The 19,312-nt window shown below is 43.6% G+C and overlaps 1 protein-coding gene across 9 annotated transcripts in view; it reads right to left on the bottom strand.

The window, feature by feature from the left end:
* Nucleotides 1-19,312, bottom strand: part of NF2 (NF2, moesin-ezrin-radixin like (MERLIN) tumor suppressor) — a 93,112-nt gene that overhangs the window by 17,933 nt on the left and 55,867 nt on the right. For 3 of the 9 annotated variants that reach the window (XM_088143193.1, XM_088143197.1, XM_088143192.1), the window contains 5 exons: nucleotides 17,542-17,664; nucleotides 16,050-16,267; nucleotides 13,844-13,949; nucleotides 7,013-7,143; nucleotides 6,034-6,193 (listed from right to left, as the gene is read on the bottom strand). In XM_088143193.1, the coding sequence (XP_087999319.1) occupies nucleotides 6,034-6,193; nucleotides 7,013-7,143; nucleotides 13,844-13,949; nucleotides 16,050-16,267; nucleotides 17,542-17,664 (738 nt within the window). Of the gene's footprint in view, nucleotides 1-614; nucleotides 743-6,026; nucleotides 6,194-7,012; nucleotides 7,144-13,843; nucleotides 13,950-16,049; nucleotides 16,268-17,541; nucleotides 17,665-19,312 lie in introns of those variants that run through there. The other 6 variants (XM_088143199.1, XM_088143196.1, XM_088143198.1 and 3 more) reach the window with 4 other exon arrangements.

Below are 19,312 nucleotides of genomic sequence, written 5' to 3'. Positions count from 1 at the left end.
AAAGAATTGGGAAAGCCACGTTGCTGCATACACAGATCTCCCAGGACACCTCTTTCATCTGTTTTTATGGAGGAGAGGGCTATGCTCTTCTGTCTTTGAATATCGTATGTGTGCCCTCATGTCAGGCATTGTCCATCTCAGAAGCTGGTAACCTGATCCCTGTGGATGGCATCCTGTTTGCAAGACCCACAAGATATGTCTCCGCCTCCCCCCAAATAAACTGAAACAGTGTTAAAATGGCCATAATCCCATGAAACCTCCTTGAGAACATGCCAAAGCATGTCCGATTTCCATCGTTTGGGATGATAGGAGCACCCTGAACACAGAGTGGCCCCTGGAATTAAACAGCTTGTTCTTGGCTATGCTCAGCATATGAAAACTGCTCCCCCATCCTTATTCCCAATGTCAAGATGTGCTTCTGACAAGACTTGTCAAGGCATTGATGGTGCTGCACCAAAAACAGGAAGGGGGAGAAGTTCTCTCCAGCCTTGAGTGGCCAAGAAGTGGGGTGGTTCTTAGCAAGTCACTCTGACCAACTTTCCAGCAGGGTGGCTCAGACTTTAAACCCCCCTCTTAGGTGGGGCAACACGGAAAGCTGGTGCAGTAGGAGCAACCTGTCACAGGCAAGGTCATGCAGACGTTAGTAGGGAAGGCAACCAACCCAACACCAAACATAGAGTACCTTGGAATAAGCTACTTGGAAGTCTCAAATGCAGATAGGTCTTCTGCCCTGGGCTTGAGGCTAAACCGGCAACAATAAGAAACAGAACACAGAAAGGTCCTCTGTGAATTCAAGAGAACATCAACATCCCCACTATGTTTTGTGAATAACACTGAGAGATGCTGGGGAGTTTTCTTTTGATTCAGGAGCGGGGCCATAAAGGGTTCTGACTGTCCTTTTGTACAACTCCCTGACAGGAAGTTCCACAAGGGAATGGGTTTTGCGTTTGCTATGGAAAGGTAATGGAACTGGATGTTCCTCTTCACGTCCCTGAATGACTGGGGCCAGGTAGGGCAGATACTAAGTGCTGGCATGCTTGGTAAGAGCTGGGCTAGTATTTTCTTATCCTTGCATTCAAAGAAGAAAAATATTTACTATTAAAAAAGAGGTGCTTCCGGGCTGCCTTTGTAGGAAGCAAAGAGTCCTCCATGTTGAATTTTCAGTAGGTAAGGATGGAGGGGCACATCCTCAATGGACACAAGGGGCTGGTCCAACAGCCAATGTTTTGCCCGCTGTGTCATCCGTTGATAGAAAATGTTGCTCCAGGAAGACACTCCAATGAGCAAAGCTTTATGTATTTTTGGCAGGAGGTTCAGTTGAGGCTTGCTAGACAGCAACTTATGGAGCTCACTGGAAATAATAGTAATTGGATATAATAACTAACTGGGATTTCCAAGTTCCTCCAGACAAAAGCTACATTTCTAAGCAGAGGAAGACAGAACAGAGCAAACGCCAGGGTCTGTTTATGGACTATGTAGCAGCATCTAGGCAACCACTGGTGCAATCCTTGCACCTCAATTTAAGAGCTATTCAACTGCCCATTCCAGCTGGTTGCGAGAAGGCAAGAGCGTGGGAAATAAGGGAGGGGGGGCGTGATTTTTATGAGTGAAGTAAGTTCCTTAAGCACCAGCCAGGCTTAAGGCACCCTTTTAAACTCCTCCTATCATGCACACAGGGACTTTGGGGAAAGATCCTCCTCTGATAAAGAATGGGACATTAATTGTGTTGTCTAAGCCTGGTTTCTTCATCCCTTTCTTCTCATCCCTTTTCCCCAGTGCATCACGTCTAAGACCATAAGCCAGAAGGGCAGGGAAAGTCTCATTGCTAATATGCTTTCTGAGCTCTTCAACACAAACACCACAGTTTAAAAATACTTTTAAGTCCAACAAGGAAATTAACCATACTCCTCAGTCTTCAACAGGTAGATCTTGCCCCAACCAAGGTGGTGGTGGGGTGATCTCTGCCTTGGTAACAATATTATTTTCTTGAAAGAAGAGAAAGTCAATTAACATGCACACACACCCCCTCCAGCAAAGCATACTTACATACACACACACACACAAATTAAGAGGCAGAAGAAAAATTGGCATATATATCTTCCCTCATATTTGCATGACAAAACTGTGTCTGGTTATAATCCCACTCCGGCAAATAAACCATTCAATGACCTCCTTTGCACGGGTCATCTAGCTATAATTGCAATAAAAATCAGATGCAAATCCTCTGTTCCAGGTTATGAAAAGGCTGAGATTGTGGGCCTGACCTACATCACTGGACTCTGGGGACAATAACATGAAATATCAATAAACTACACCATGAGCCCCAAGCTCTTCAGAGAGGAAAGCGTTTAAAAAAATAAAGCAGAAATAAAATGAAAGCGGAGTCTTCTTCTTTTTTAATATATAACAAATTTCTGCTGGAATCTTATGGGATTCATTTCACAGAAGGCATATTATCTTCTAAAAGTGGGGAAATTCCTAGCTGACAAACTCCTGGGAGATTTTTGAGATACTGAAGGAGATCCCAAAATCTCTCTATTCCAGCAGATATTTTTGCAAACGTAATAGTTTTATCCTGTTGGAATGGGAGCTCCTAGCAAAATAAGGATCCTAAACAGAAGGTCAAGAGGCAAAAGAGAAAGGACCACTGACACCAGTTATATACACTTCTGACATCAGAGGTTTAAAATACACTGCATTTTAAAACCTTGTTTTTACTTTCAACAATCTCAGATGAAAGGAAAACTGTGCGGGGTTACATAAATGCAACTTCCTCATTCAGTGGCAATACGCCTCCGATTATCAGTGGCTGGAAATAACATGCAAGAGAAAATCCTTCTTGTGGATTTCCCACAAGAATAGAGCAGAGGTGTGATCCAGCTAGTTTCGCCTTATGAAAGATGCTACGCTCCCTTCTTGCACTCAGCTTTTTGCAATACTAAAGACAGAGGGCTGTTCACTCTATTCATTAAAAATGTGGTTCCTCCACTGCTTGGTTCACTTAGAACTGGGACTGCTAGAGAAAAAAGCATGAGAGGCAAGTATTTGCACGCCCCAAGCCGGCCAAAGGCTTCTAACCTTGGCTAGGAAGTTGGGAATTTGCTGAGCAAATTCCCGGCAAATGGTCCTTTGTCACCATGGTATGCACCCTCTCTCTTTCCCTTGGGATAAACCTTCCCCAGCGTCTTTTGGATCCAAAGCCCTCTTTTCTGACCAATTAGATGTGGGGATTGAGGCTAATGGGAGTTGTGCAAAATCACACAAATTTGGAAGGCGGGGGGGCAGGGGAAGAGGGAAGCTGGTCATAAAAAGACCAAGTTTGAAAATGGACCAGATCTGCCTGGGGGACATAGAGGGGCTCCCCAGCTCCATGCATCACATGGGAGGAACAGTGGGCTGTGGCTTTGAATGTTGGCAGCTGCTCCATTCTAAGCCTTCCTTCCTCCTCTTTCTTGGTCGCATGATGCAGAGCAGAGCTTCTATCAAGGGCTTGGAAAGAATTCCAGAAACTAGGCTTGGTAAACCTCCCCTGCCTTTTTTAACTAGCAATATTTCACTATTTTGGAATCTAATGAGCATGTCCAATCTTTTTGCTTTTGCAACAGGACTTGCTTGTTGAGTGGCTCAATAAAGGGATTTCTGTATCTCTGCAAGCTTCAGAGATCTCAGCTAACCACCACTATCACCATCTTTGGCTCCATTTCTGTCATCACAGATGCAGAACAAGAGCTGGTGTTCACAGCTAAGCGTCCATCTCGTCCAATCCATCCAGCGTCCCTTCACACTTCTGGGTGACCTAGAGACAGGACCCAGAGAAGCTGGGAAGGCAGGTTCAGGATGGTGGCCCTGGAGAAGGGATCAACCAGTCTCCCCCTCCAGAGTGTCTTCAAAGCAACGCTATTTTATGAATCATCTGCTATTCTCCTTTCCTTGTGAAGGTAAACAAATAGCTCCAACAGAGGCGAATATGTGTAGCTCAGGGTTGAACTGTGGCGTCTTTGGGGTTCTCTGAGCTTGGTTCTTTTCTTGCAAACGTTTCATTACCCGGCTAGGTCACATCTTCAGTGCTGGAATGGGATGGGGTTTGCTCTCTGTTTATATACTGTGGCATGCCCTGCCAGTGTTGGTAGGGGTGGGGGTTTGGTTTTGTTCCTCTGGTAGTTCCTTGATTAGGGTATTGTTTACTGTTTGCAGATAAGCAGAGGTTACCACCAGGCACACAAGCAAGCAGTAGACAATACCCTACTCAAGGAACTACCAGAGGAGCAAAACCAAACCCCCACCCCCACCAGCACTGGCAGGGCATGCCATAGTATATAAACAGAGCAAACCCCATCCCATTTTACCACTGAAGATGTCACCTAGCCGGGTAATGAAACGTTTGCAAGAAAAGAACCAAGCTCAGAGAACCCCAAGGATGCCACAAACAAATGGCTGTATTTACCATAACTGGTGACGTGAAAACAAACGCTGCCCTCCCCTTTCTATGGAGGGCTCATTCTCCTCCCACAGGGACCCTCCTATGAACTGCATCCCACCTTCTCTTGATACGGACATCTTTCCTGGTCTTCGTCACAGGAATTCATGGGTACTGTCTCCATTGCTCTACTGAGGCAACCAAGGAATCAACCGTTTTTGCCTTGGCAGATTCATTTTATAGGAATTTCCCTTTCATTTTCTATTCAGATCAACAACTCGAAAAAAGCAAAACAAAACGGAATGTTTCTACCAAGTAATTGCTAAACCCAGCTTTCTTGCTTGGTCTCTTCTGCTTGAGAAAGGTTCAGACCTAGATTTCTGAAATGCTCTTTTTATCTCCGTAGAGATTTTTCACCTCATCAAGGGTCAGGGCGTTGCCCCCAACCTGCAGTGTGCAGTCTGAACAGCCAAAAAACAGGACAAAACATTTTTCCTGACATGAAAGGCTACTTGGGTTAATGCAAGAAAATTCAGAGCAGGGAGGAACCAGGAACCTTTTAGGGAGAGATTCTGTTGTGATATTGTAAAGACACATTTGGAGGACAACGCCTGTAGGACATTGCAGAAAATGTCTCTGGGCGAGGTAGCCTGAGGCTTTCTTCCACTTCACTAGCCAAGCCAGCTATCCTGTGGGCCAGACTCCCCTTGTGACAAAATTTAAAAGAAGGCTGTAAAAGAGCTAGAGCCAGCTTGAGATGCCATTCTCTGGAAGCAAGGGTGGCACATCGACGTCTTATCAGGTACTCGGCATACCAAAACTCTTGGGGACAGAAAAACAGGTCCTGGAGCAGTGAGGATGCTGGCTGGAGAGAGAAACATTTAAAGTGAAAGCAGGAAATCAAGTCTGTGTAAGGCAATTAGCCCATCCATCAGCAAGACTAAGAAGGACCTGAAACAAAAGATTCCAGCAAAGTTTCTCTACCCGGATAGAGCCAGATGTTTGGCCAACTTTGGTTGCACAAGCAAAGTGAGTGGTTAGAAGAATGAGCGTGTGAGTGAAAATGAGGCCAAAGCACCTTCCATTTCATTAAAGCTTTGTAACTTATGCGACTCTGGGTGCTCACAGCTGACTAAAAGATTCTAGCTCTTCTAACTAGTGCCTAAAGGCAATTAGGAAAAGGAGTCCCACGGAGTGTGGTGTGCATGTTCTCCCTTCATAAAGTCATAAAGAGCTGCGCAAAATCACTTCCATCAAGATGCCCGGTCAATGTCCCTCGCAAATGACTGATCAAAGCCACTAGGGGAGCTTGCTTACGTGATCAAGAAGAGAGAAAGAAGTGTGCCTGCAAAATAAGTGGGACTCATAAAACCCCAAGACTAATCAGAATTGCAAAGGAAGATTGCGCAACACCCTCCCCACGTGCAACTCTCAGAATTTCCACCTAGCATGGATGGGGATTCCAAGACGGACGGACGGAAGGAAGGAAGGAAGGAAGGAAGGAAGGAAGGAAGGAAGGAAGGAAGGAAGGAAGATGGGGATTCCCACCCAGCTTGGGGACACCAAGTCAGAAAAGGCTGTGGTTAGTCATTTCAAAATGGCAAAAGACCAACTACCTTCTTAATGGTGTTGTGCTTGCTATTCCCCCGGTCGTGGTTCTCGCTGTGCAGAATGTCCATGACCGTCTCCCTCTCCTTCAGCTTCAGAGCTTCGATCTCAGTCTTCAGCTCATTCAGCTGCTCCTGCAGGTGCTTGCTCTTCTCCATGTATTCCACCCTGGGAATGTACACATGCAAAGAACCTGCCGTGAGCTGCCAACGTAAGAGATTTTGCAGACTTTGCTAAAATAGGTGGCAGATGTAATTATCCTAAAAGCAGTGCCAGGCGGGTGAGACTGAATGGCACCAGCAATGTTCAGCCAAACTCTATTTTTTGTGAATCTCGGTAGCATTAGAGTAGGTTGAAACCTGTCTTCCACCTGCTGAGGACAGGGGTAATCAGATCAATGATGAAGCAGGCAGGAAATAATGAGTAGGCCTGCAAACTGACATTTGTTGGAAAATCTTCAGCTCTACCACACAATGGCCTTCCTCCACAGCCAACCATGGAGACCTCCATGAGAACTATGGGAGAAACCATCATGGAATTTGTACAGTGTGGCTTAGAATGTTGAGGGAAGCCAGCTACTGTGGTCTGGAAAGTGGTAACTGGCTTAGCAGGGTGTATGAACCAAGCCACTATGGCTTGTTCAACAAATCATTGTTTATGCAAATAATGGCTTAGCATAAAGCATGAACTGAGCCAAGTTCAGTTACATCCAGGCACCGGATTTAGAACCAGGATGCCAAATGCTTAGTTGTGAAATATCACTGCTAGCTAGAACTCTGCCAATAACTTGAAGGTAACATCAAAACAAAAATGTAGACTTCCTCAAGCTGGGGCTCTGCAAATCTTTTGGTTTTCAACTTCCATCAGCCCCAGCCAGCACAGCCAATGTCTAAGTATGGTGGAACCTGAAGTTCAACACATCCTTACTGCAACAGGTTGAGGAAGGTTGATGTAGAGTTACTGTAATGAAGTCGTAAGAGAACTCACTTCTCCTTCTCTATCTCCATTGACAACCTCTTCATGTCGTTATCCTTGAAGTCAAAGGACAGGCTTTCGCTAATTATGCCAAAGGTTGACAATTCGGCAGACAGAGCAGTTGTACTTGCATTCATGGGCTGCTAAGGACAAAAGCAGAGATTAATCACCGTTTCAGGCAAACAACAGCTAACTGACCACCTTCCCAGCTGATGAGGGGAAACCAAGGAAGAAGCAAGTGGGCACCAGGATGGCTTCTATGTCCTCGGCAGCTGCTGCGACTATCAGCAACCGGCTTCGTTCTTGCATCTCATTTAACACAGACCAGAAAATATGTCGGCCTCACTCCAGGAAACACACTGACTTCTCAAAGCCTTTAAATGAATATAACCATTTTCAGAATCTATATTAAACCATTTTTCATGCTGGAAGTTCACCACTGATTTTATTTATTTCCAACATTTACACCCCATCTCAAGATGGCTGAGCACAACAGCTCACAAAATAACCAGAACACTCTGGCTTCCCAGAGGGACAGCAAACCTGTACGAGGCTGTGTACAGACCACAGCAAGGCACTGGAAGGCTGAATACTCTCTGGACAGACAAGTCCCCAAGTTTGGCTTCTACATGTGTTTTATAGAGTGGGTCTCATTTGCTCCCTACAGGTTGTCTACCTTTGTAAGAACAAGGTCTGAGGTCCATATTAGATCCATAATAAACTACTGGCCATACCATGGGTGCCTATACCTAACACCAGCTGCCCCCGTTTGTTCCCCTCCAGGTATGCTGGACTTTATCTGCCACGGGTTAATGATACGAGTGGGGATTTAGGAGCTGAATTCCCGGCATCCCTTGTGGTCCTTTAGAAAAGCCACGAAGACCTGGCTTTTTCAAGGGGCCCTTGGATAGGCTGATTTGAGACCCCACTGGTATCAGTTGTTTGCATTGCTATTTTCCAACTGGATGGTTTTTATTTGTTTATTGTTGGCTAGGTTTAGCTGGTTTTTAATTGTTCTTTTATCTTCGTATGCTGCTTTGAGTTGCTTTGGTGATTAAGGCAGCTAATAAATTGATGGTGATCATCATCACCATCACCATCATCATTTGGGTTAGAACCTGAATCATCAGAAAATAACTAGTGTAGTCTAAAGACTATAATATACACTCAATAATGATAACAACATTGATGTCTGGTGGACAGCAGTTTCTCTGTTCTTCCTCCCTCTTCTATAAAATGGGGATTTGACAGGGTTACCATAAAGATTAGAAAGGTAAGGCACGTCACATCCTTGGCGTACTTGAAATGCAACACAGGGATGCTACAAGAGGGCAGGGGGTGTTGGTTTTTCTGGGCAGCTGGGGATCTGCTCATTTGCTGAGTCACTTGGAGCTGTTTTGCTTAGCTAGAATTTTCTGCAAGGTACCCCATGGCCTGAACTGTGTAGCTGAAGGAGAAGAAGACTGTTGGAGGGACAATCCTTTCTCCAGCGGGACTAAATGGATTTTGGGACCTTTCAATTGCACAGTCTGGCATTTTTTTTCTTCAGAAGCGGAAAGGTATGACAGAATTCTGAGCTACAAAGCAGTCAGAATAACAGAGTGGCTAACCCTTACTCTTCTGGAGAGCTAAGGCTAAGATGGAATGCCTCCATCTGAACACATCTCATAACTCACTAGAAAAGCTCACACCTCAGAAATGACAGTATCATTTGGACCACTGGGCCCTCATGAAATGTGAGCGTGGGAAGAGTGATGTCTCTTAAAGCCCTCCAAGATTTGTCACAACAAGGTGAAGTCAGTCCCCTTTTGCTAGGCTACTGATACAGCAGAGCATTGCAGGAAATTGGTTGCATACGCTCTGGTGTTGTCGGACCGATTCGCTATCTTGTTCTTCTCTTTTCTAGTTTCTTTCTTGTTCAGTATTATGTGGTTCTTATTTTATACTGCTTTTTATTCTGCTCCATATATTATGAGCCACCCAGAGCCAATTTGGAGCCAGGTGGTGCCAAACTGAATAAAATAAATACCTAAATAAATAAATAAGGTCTTAAACTGGGTATGTAGGTTCAGCTAATTCACATGGGTGTTCCTAAGCTTCGCTGCAAGGAAAAGGAAAACCTCACATACCCAATTCAGACATCTATATGCTGCATTTCCAAAGACAAGACAAAGGGGTGGAAGGTGAGTTGAGAAATGCCACGCGGAAGCATTCAAGCTGGGCAATTCCAAATGGCAAGTGAGAAGGGCGAGCATGCTGCCAAGCCTGTGCTAGCCACCATGCCTGGAACAAAGGCCAAAGTATCCCTGTCAGCTTGGGGGGAAAAAAATCTTGTCGGGCAGGCAAAACTCTTTTAAGCAAAGTGAACGCACCCAGCCAATTTGTAGTACAAGGGGAAGATCACACATAACTGCGCGCTAACATCCTGTTTCAAGAGACTGGCTGGCTCGCCTATTAGGAAGAGAAATCACTCATGCTGCTGGCCCCGCGAAAAGAGCACCCCGTCTCGCTCTGGGCCAGCTGCTGAAAGCGAACACGACAGTTGCAGAGAGGGATTTCTGAAAATGTCAGTAACGAGCCCTGAAACAGAAGGCAGGGAGAAGCTATTCTTTTAGGGAGCAATTCGGGGATTAATGCAGCTGGTGAGGTAGAGCCAGTGTCTGCCCTCCGATGTTGCTCTTAATTATGCTTCAGGCAAAAATGTACTGGCAGCGTTTGCTGATCAGCTCCCAGTGACAACATGGGCTATAGGCCTGCCCCCTCCAAAAACCCCACCACACAGCCTGCTTTGTTAAGCAGAGTTAAGCCAACATTACCCTGCCCTAACGGCACTCAGGTGGCTAGCGGCCTTCCCAGCTAGGGTGCTTTGCACGGCACAAATTGGAATTCCTAGTAGAAAGTCTCCTTCGCAGGAGAATTTTCCATTATGGACCCAGCATAAGCAAGCGAACAAACCAGTGTCAGTCTCTCGTCCATTCTTCCTGTATTACTTTCCTTAAATTTATCAACTTTATGCTGATTTTAAACATGCACTGATTGGGGGTTTCCAGCTATGCAATTTAGCTGCTCTTGAAACAGCAAACAGCACCCTTTCTCCACTCCTGCTTTAGAAACCAACCTTTCGCCTTTTTTATATTTCTCAAATTCCCACCTTTTCCTCTGCCTTTGCCAGTCCTCCTTCCACTTTTCCCCTTCCTGGCAGACTAGACTGTTTAATCCTTGAACAGCTGTTTGCAGCATAACCTATCAAGGATCCTAGGAAACTAATCAGGAAGCCTGATTCCCAGCACCAACCGGGTTCAAATTCAAATTTGGCATTTAGCGATAGAACCAGACAAGCTGAAAATATTTGTTCCAAAGATTCCTGTCAAAGCACATGAGCAACCAGTGCTGAGCAGAAGGAGGCCCCTGGCTAGCACAGGCTCATTGGTCTGTACTCTTAAAAGCTTCAGAAATGTTTGCAGAGAGCCTCAGAGAATCTGGAGGAAAAGCCATTAAATTCAAGCCACCTTTGTTCTGCTTGTTTAAACACTCACTCAGGGTGATGCAGCATCAAAGACAAATTGTAATAGCAGGAGAGGCTTGGAAATAGCTGTAAAAGGAGCCTGCTTAAAGAGCTTATTGGTGACAGCACAACAGAGGTCTCTCCCTGCAAAAGGACCCAGTAAATGACTCCGAGGTGCTCCTCAAATTCTTGATTAAATGCAGGGTGAGTGTGGGGAGAAAGGGTGGGTAAGATTTGATGGCCCCTGATTGAAGTGGACTTTATTCCTGTTTGAAAAACTGTTCCGCCTTTCTATCAGGAAGATTCGGTTAGCTTTTTTTTCATTGCTATCTGACCGCATATTCACACCGGCAACCCTCACCATCCACAAACAGCCTCCATTATGAACGCCTCCACCCCAATGAGAAGTTGAAGGAGGGTGCAGAGGAGAACTTTAAGGGTGTCACTACAGAAGGGATTTGCAATTGCCTCCTTCCAAGAGATAGAAAGATGATAGTTAGGAGACAGAGAGATATTTTAGACAGACAGACAGATAGACAGGAGACTGATGGATATACAGGAGATAGATGGATAGGGATGGATGGATGGATGGATGGATGGATGGATGGATGGATGGATGGATGGATGGATGGATATTACAACTGTCTAATCTTCAGCTTTGGAGTTCCCTAGTGATCTCCTAAGAACTAATTATTAAGTAATAAGCAGATGTGACCCTGCTTAACTTCCAAGCCCATATGAGGTGGGCCAGATGTTGCCGCCAAAGGAATAAGCTCCCCAAATAGAAGCCGGTGGCCAAGCTAGCTGCAAACATCTCACCACTGCTGAGATGTTTCATTTCTAGGTGCAAAAGAGGAAGATCAGAGTCAGGTTTCGATGTTCTAAAACTCTGGATGCTCCAGCACGGAAGTGTAGTTGCAGAACGATGAGCCAAAGAAACCCACCTCTTGATCTCAGGTACTTGTCCCAAAACTTGATTGTGTCACAACAGCCTGCCTGCCTTTGTATCTTCACATGCTCCATTACCATCTTAGCAGACCTGGGGGGGTCAGGAGGTGGAGCTGAGCCAGTACATTGGTCATGTTAACTTGTGACTGATGGGTCTGTTTTTCCCCAGCTGTTCTTTCTATGTGTGTTAGGGTTTTTTTTTTCCTTTTTCTGTTTTTTTTAATGCTTTCATATTTTCTTTTAACACTGTAGCCACCCAGAGTCATAGATCTGAGATGGGTGGCCATATAAACTGAACAACAACAACAACAAATTAAACTTGTACGCTGCTTGACTCTCAGTGTCTCTGGGCAGCTAGCCGGATGGATGGATGGATGGATGGATGGATGGATGGATGGATGGATGGATGGATGGATGGATGGAATACCTTTCCTTAACTAACTTTTCCACATACCTGTATTTAACTTTCTGTTTACGTGTTCTCAGTCCAGCTATTCTGGACTGGAAAGCTATCTTTCCCTGCCAGCAGTACTGAAGAATAATTTTATTCTTAATTCTTAATTTTATTGCACTCCTAATTCTTACGCTCCTTACTTTTTGCACTAGTCTTTCCTTTCCTTCTCAGCTGAGGCATCTTTTATGCGAGGACCAGCCTCTAAGGCAATTGCACTCTTGCTGTTTAATCCGAGACCCGGAATGATTCATGCCCCCAGCAAAACAGCACAAATGGAGAGTGGAACCGCAGAGGGCAACAGGAAACTGTTCCACAACGGCGGACTCTCCAGGCTAATAAACACAATAGTTTTAACGATGCAAACCATTTCGCTCCTCTTAAAAGTCCATTGCCTTCCATTTTAATTGGAGGTCTTGTTAGTTTGCTACTATTAAGGGGATAAAGGGATTTTAGGAGTCATCCACATGCTAAAACTTCCAACAACAGATGCCTGGCTTTCACTAATTCTGAAAATGCTGATTGCACTCACGCAGCTCACAGTAGGCAAACCTTGTAAGAACCCCCAAGTTCATGAAAAGACATCAGTGCACCTCTTGTTCAGCTTTTTTTAAAGGAAGATTTTTACAGCCCTTGCTATCGGCACCTGGAAATTAAAAAACCGGAGCATCCCTGAGAATCAAGAATTTCGTTTAGATGGACAAACTGACTTCTTTGATTAGAGAAAGGACAACATCTGTGTTTATTGGTGACTGGAAACCTCTTACAGACTTTTTGTGTAAAAATGAAAAAAATGAACTTGTGATTTATGGTTTTGATGATTAGTCAGGATAGATTATAGGAAGAAGAGAATCATGATGTAACTTTAGAGAAAGAGGTTAAAATATAATTGTGCTTATAACTACTGTGAAGAATATCAGAAGCCACTGCTTTATATCTTTCTCTCTTTTTACTTTCTTCTATTTTTTTATTGCACTTTTAGCTTTTTCTTTTATTTCTCTCTTTCCTTTTCGTTTTCTCTGCTCTATTTTAGTTTGTATTAGTTCTTATTATTGCTGTTAAAACGTTCGATAAAAATTATTAAAAAAAGAATCCAGAATTTCATTTAAAGAAGTTTTTAGACTTCACAGTCTGATAGATTTTGCTTGTACCCTTAGGAGGAAAGCATTTTCTACCTAATGTTCATCCCCACTCCTCTGCCTTTTTAGGCATCTTTCTCCTAGACCCAAATATGTATGTATGTATGTATGTACAGAAAATTATACAATGATAGCAACATTATTGAAAACTATACAACTATACCATTTTCCCTGACCTGGTGCCCTCTGGATAGGTTGGGACACGTTGGCTGCATAATTCTGGAGGAACCCAGGTTAGGACAAGCTGGTATAAGGTTTGCAGAATGAACATAGTTCTTCCCCATTATCATCACCTTAAAAGGCAGCATTCAGGATTCAAGATTTTGAGAGTCCAGCAGAGAGGACTGGGGAATCTGTGGCCCTTCCAATATTGCTGTACTACAATTCTCACTCTCTCCAGACTGAGGATTTCAATTCCCCAAATTCCCTGCAGTGGCCATGCTAATTTGGGGATTCTGGGAGTTGAAGCAAACATCTGGAAGATACGATAGAAGAGAATATATGTAGCTCAGGGTGCAACTGTGGAGTCCTTGGTGCTCTCTGAGCTTGCTGGCTTGCTTGCAGACATTTCATTACCCCACTAGGTAATATCATCACTGCTAGTCATCAGTAACATCATCAGTGGTAGTCTACCACTGATGGTGTTACCTAGTCAGGTAGTAAAATGTCTGCAAGCAAACAACCAAGCTCAGAGAGCACCAAGGACTCCACATCTGGAGGATACCCAGGCATATCTATAGGAATGCATGGTTTGGAGCCCTTGGTAGGAAAAAGGCTGCAGTCATTCAAAATCTTCTTACTGTGTAGGATGACTTGCTGGTAATTTCCAAAAGTTTCTGCTTTGCTCTCCTTTCAGAGTCACGAGCTTCTTGCAGATCTTGCTTGAGCTGGTCAGCCTCCTTTGCCCTGCAGGCAGTTGACAAAAGAAGAATCAAAAGTCAGACCCAGACCAGCACTTTTCCTCCCCAAAATGACAGCATGTGGCAATGCCTCATCTCTCTGAAGGCTAAGCGATGTCATGTCCTATCAATATCATAAAGCAAAACCAGTGAAGGGAAGGAGACGGGACCTGGGTTGTTATCTGTGGCAGTTGATCCTCTAAAATAACTTAGATAACTCTTCGAAAAGAGACTGCAGAGAACCACCAAATCAAATCCCCCCAAACAGTTGCCTTTGGGGAGCAGAACCCTCTCTATTCTAAAACAGGGTGTGTAACTTCTCCCAGACCTCCACTGACAGCCTCCAGAGCTCTCCGAGGACAGACTACAGAGTAATTTTTCACTTTCTGAAAACCAAACCAAGCCTAAAATAAGCGTGTAAACCCACTGCAAAAATGAGTCAACTTCTCAGCTTCTTCCCTGCCAGTGACATTTCACTGCTGCCACGCCTCCTGAGGCCGGCAAAGTGTTTTTTTATTTGCTTGTTTGTCTTATTTTATTTTAAAGTAGCAAAACGTTAGCCTGGCCTTGGCTTAGACATTTAATGACATTTATTATCATGCTATTTGTTTCCGTTTTTGCAGGCAGCACGCATGTGCAAAAGAATTTTAAACAACTCCCATCTGAGAGAGCCTTCCCAACTTCCCATGCAGAAAACAGTAGAGTTGGGAAGGACAGAGAGGAAAAGTCAGCTAGCCAGCCATTCCAGCTAGCCACGTCTGGCACAGAGGCAGCCAATCAGCAAGGGGCAGAAATGACAGATTAGAAGGAATTTACAGACACAAAAGGTCCAAATCTGTGCCCAAATGAATGCAATCCATGGAAAAAAATATTTCACAACAGCCTTCCTGCTCCTGGAGGATCACAATAGGCAACAGAAAACAGAACTATTGCGATTAGTGGGTAGGGAGATCTGGAGTGACGCACAAGGTGAAGAATAATGAATTCAGTTTCATGTCTGGATGCAACTCCACCCTCTCCATAATTAAAGGTTGGCAGGCTTCAACTGGCAGGCAGCATTGGAACCAACTAAGAACTTTTAATCAGTGGTTTTTACTGAAGGAAAGTTAGGAAGCCATAATGAAAGAATTCAAATGACTGTTTTACTGTTGCCCTATTTTTCTGAATCAGTATTCAGGCCCCTTTTGCACTTCCTTCTCGTGCCCACCCTATACAATGGGCTGCCTGACCCTCTCTTGGGGACCTCCATTGCTCCCTTGTTTTGGCAACCCTCAGTTCCGCCAACGCTGTCGTCTTCTTTGACTGGAGTATTTGGGAGACTTGAATATGAATTTCTTGACAGCCAAAGAAATCAATTAGTACCCAAGTCATAAAGGCTCATCTGGTTGGCACAGCTTGGTATCTGAGCATTCCACCAAGTATAAACACGTGCGTTGTGTTTCCCTGTGTATTAGCAATTTAGAAAGCTTATCTCTTTCTTCTTTTTTGCCAACTGTCTAGAGCTATAACGGTGGGTTGTAGCTCTGTGTAGCACCTTAGTGTGTTCAAAGCATTCCATTAATCTCTACCATCTCCAGACTGGGAGTTCCAGTTCCAGACATCTATAGGGCACCAGACTGACTGAGCCTGGCTTAGTTCATTTTAAGGGAAAGTGAAAAGTACCCAATTTTATATTCCTTTTCTTTTTAAATGAAAAAACCAAAAACATGTTTACTCTTACATCACCTCCCTGCTTTCATTAGATGAGGACTTCCAAGTTCTTCTGCTACTTACTTTAAAAGGGATGTATGCTCAACTGATGCCAGAAGCAAACCCAAATGAGTGATGATTGGTAATTTAAAAGGAAGACCCCACACCCCAGTGTCAGTTTGTGCTTTTATTTATTTATATAGTATTCTCTAAGGAAACAGAAGCAGGTAATCTTTTGCATGGAGGGGGCTCTAATTCCTGGCCCTTGTTTGGCAGGGATGCAGGAAATGTAGTCAGTGATTGCTGGCCATCCCTGGAGTGAACCAGACCAAAGTGAGTATTCCTAAATAAGAAGCCACATGGGCATATCAGAGAAGCTGAAGCCAGTAAGTGGATCCAGTTCTTCCCATGGTACCACCTTCGTTCAGACTCCTCCGCCATTTTCAGGGCCAGCATCTCAGCCTCCAACACTTTTTGCTCCATCAACCGCTTCTCTTCCTCGGTCCGAATTGCTGTAGCCTTGATCCGTTGCATTTCCTGCTCTGCCTCTGCTGCCTTCTGAGCCAGGAGCTTGGCTTCCTCTTCTGTGATCTGAGCTTTTTCAGCCAGCAAGTCTGCAGTTTCTTCAGATCTCATCTGGGCAAGAAGGATGGAGGATTAGACACATGAAGTCTGACACGGTAATAGAACTTTGGATGAATTCCAAAACCGTGGAGCTGGAATGAATCCTAAAACTTGAGAATGTAGCTAAGGGACTGATAGTATATTAGACAGACTCTAAGAGTGAGAAATGATAAAACTAGAATAAATGCACTGGCTGTTAAACCAGTCAAGTGTCAATATACTAGGTCCTTTTCCAAACAAAATACCTTGAGAAATAGGAAACTAAGCATCACATGAATGAATGAATACGCTAATAATAAAAAGCTATACAATACTGGATGCAACAGATGGAAAATGTAAACACGCAGATGTGAGGGTTATATCTGAAACAACCAAGATGTCAAGACCAGCCAAGTTACTTTATTCATCCACTAGTGCAGATGACAGCTTCCACTGATTTTTGGATTTTTAGTAAAAAGTATCTACTGATAGTTTCTGCTATTTGGATAGTGAGGGATATTTTGTCCATGGGAACTAGTCTAGACTGACTCTAGTCTAAAAAGTCAGGGAAGCAAACTAATCCAGATAAATACATGACCCAAGACACTCAAGACATGACAGCTGGTTCTTGGTTGGGACCTCTTCAATTAGAGCCACAGAACAGGAAGGCCTAGCATGTCCTGCTGGATCAGACACGGGCCCACTTAGCATTCCATCTCACTCAGTGGCCCACCAAATGCATCTAGGAAGCCCACAAACAGGAGATCAAGGCAACCCTTCTTTCTCATCATTGTTCCCATGCACTTCATATGGAGAGGTGGACTTCCCCCTGTGCCTGGAGGTAGCATCCAGTCACCAAGCCTAGTAGCCTTTGGTAGACCTGTCTTCTAGGACACAACCACAAACGACCAACGAGACCAAATCCATCTTTAGCCTCTACTCTTGGTTAAAAAAACAAAGCAAAGCAAAAACCTTGACCCTCTGTTTAAACCAGACAGCATCACACAATCTGCATAGGAGAAATACAATTTGCACAGCATGAGCCCACCTCATTGACCTACACCTCATTGCTGAAATACTTCTGCTAGCATGTTTAAATAAAACAATGGACTCATGAACGCCTAGCTTGACATAGTTTGGCTTCTATCAAACTAGGATCTAAATGGACTTGTGGCTACTGTGATGAGCCTAAAAAGGGCAATATACATCCTCCACTAACCATCCTTGATAAAACATCCCTTCTCCAGAGAGACTCTTGAGTTCTTTGCAGATAGACTGTACCCGTAGCAGCATTTGAAGGGACCTACCAGAGCTTCATTTGCCATCGTTGCCTCTTCTTTTAACTGCAAAAGTCTTCTCTCCAACTCATCCCTCGTGCGTTCGGCCTCTTCTCTCATCTGTTTCTCTCGGGCTAAACGCTGGCGCTCCATCTAGAAAGTGGAAAGAAGGAGCAATGGGGGGAAAGAAGTATTAAGAATAGCTAATACATGCAGATCATATGTATTCAGCAAAGAAAAGAAATTCAATTTACTAAGCCTATGGAAGTGATACAATTCATATATTTGTCTGACACAATCAGTTCTGCTTCCATAATCCAGATTTAGAATTTTTTAAGTTTCATTTAGGAGTTCTGTTAATGAATTTTTGACGTAAAGCATGACATTTTCTGCCTGAATGAAGTAACCCTGAATACCTTAAACCTTTCACAAAATTTGCTTATGTTCCAACTTCTCATTCAGCTTTCCAGAGATACTATCAACTTCCTCCTAGTTAAGCTAGAGCAGAGTTTCTCAACCAGGGTTCCATGGAACTCTAGGGTTCCATGAGAGGTCACTAGGGGTTCTGTGGGAGATCATGACTTATTTAAAAAATTATTTCAAATTCAGGCAACGTGCTCCCGCAGTGATGAGCAGAAACCAAACAAAAATCTAGTTACAACTCCTTCTGAACTCTCTGGTAGCACGCTGTAAGACTGTGTTTATTTAGTTGAATCCATTCTTAATTTTTGACGTGTGATAGGGGAGACCATTGATAACAGGTGAATGCTATATTGCAGGAAGGGAGGAATATATTACAGGAAAGGAGAAATATACTGAAGGAAGGAGAAGGAGAAGGAGAAGTGCATTTTTCAAGAAATTAATGGATTCGTCCAACTTAGTCTGTGACATCAGTCTCTCCCTCCCACATATTTCCCCTGCAGTTTTCCTGTAGTTATTTTATCCTATTATTTTAAATAAATTTCGTACATGTTTATTCAGTCTGTCTGAGGGTCTACTGTGGCAATTTTTGAAGAGAAGATGTGAAAGAGAAGAGGAGAATTCTAGGACGGACAATACTGATAAGTTTAGTTATGATAATGATAATGAAGAATTTAAATCTTCTCAGGCATATTTCTGCACTGGTACATCAATGGATTCAAAAAACGCCCATCTTTACAATGAAAGCTATTTATCAATGGATTTTTCATGGACTGGTGATCCAAGCTGTCCTATTCTGTTGTGCCTCATCTGTGACAAACAACTTACAAATGCAGCAATGGCTCCAGCAAAATTAAAAAGACACTTAACTACAAATCACAGCTGTATGACAAGTAAAAGTTCTGATTATTTCAAATGCCCGTTGGAATCACAGAAAAAACAAAGTAAAGCTTTTGTTAATAAAATGACAGTCAGTAAAAAAGCCCAAGAAGCAAGTTATTTAGCAGCAGAACTTACTACACAGCAAAGGGAAAATCACGCTTTGGGTGAGAAAGTAATCATGCCAGCATGTAAAATAATAGTGGGAAAAATACTAGGACCAGATGCAGTCAAGAAATTGAAAAAGCTGGTCAAACAGTACAATCAAATGGCATATTGATAACATGTCCCATGATACTGAAGAGGTTTTGTGTGATAAGCCGAAGAACAGCAGCTTTTCTATCCAAGTCAACAGACTTCACCAAAAAATGTCATGTTACGGCATTTGTAAGATTTGTAAATGATGGTGAAGTTCAAGAAAACTTTTTCTGCTGCAAAGAACTACACGAAACATGCAAAGACCAAGATGTGTTTAATGTTTTGTCTGTATATCTGGAAACAA

This window comes from Python bivittatus, unplaced genomic scaffold, assembly GCF_059951505.1.
Source record: "Python bivittatus isolate LINGU-HERP-01145 unplaced genomic scaffold, Pbiv_v1 ctg000280_np1212, whole genome shotgun sequence".
Taxonomy (NCBI): Eukaryota; Metazoa; Chordata; class Lepidosauria; order Squamata; family Pythonidae; genus Python; species Python bivittatus.
This window is presented reverse-complemented; position numbering and strand designations above follow the sequence as displayed.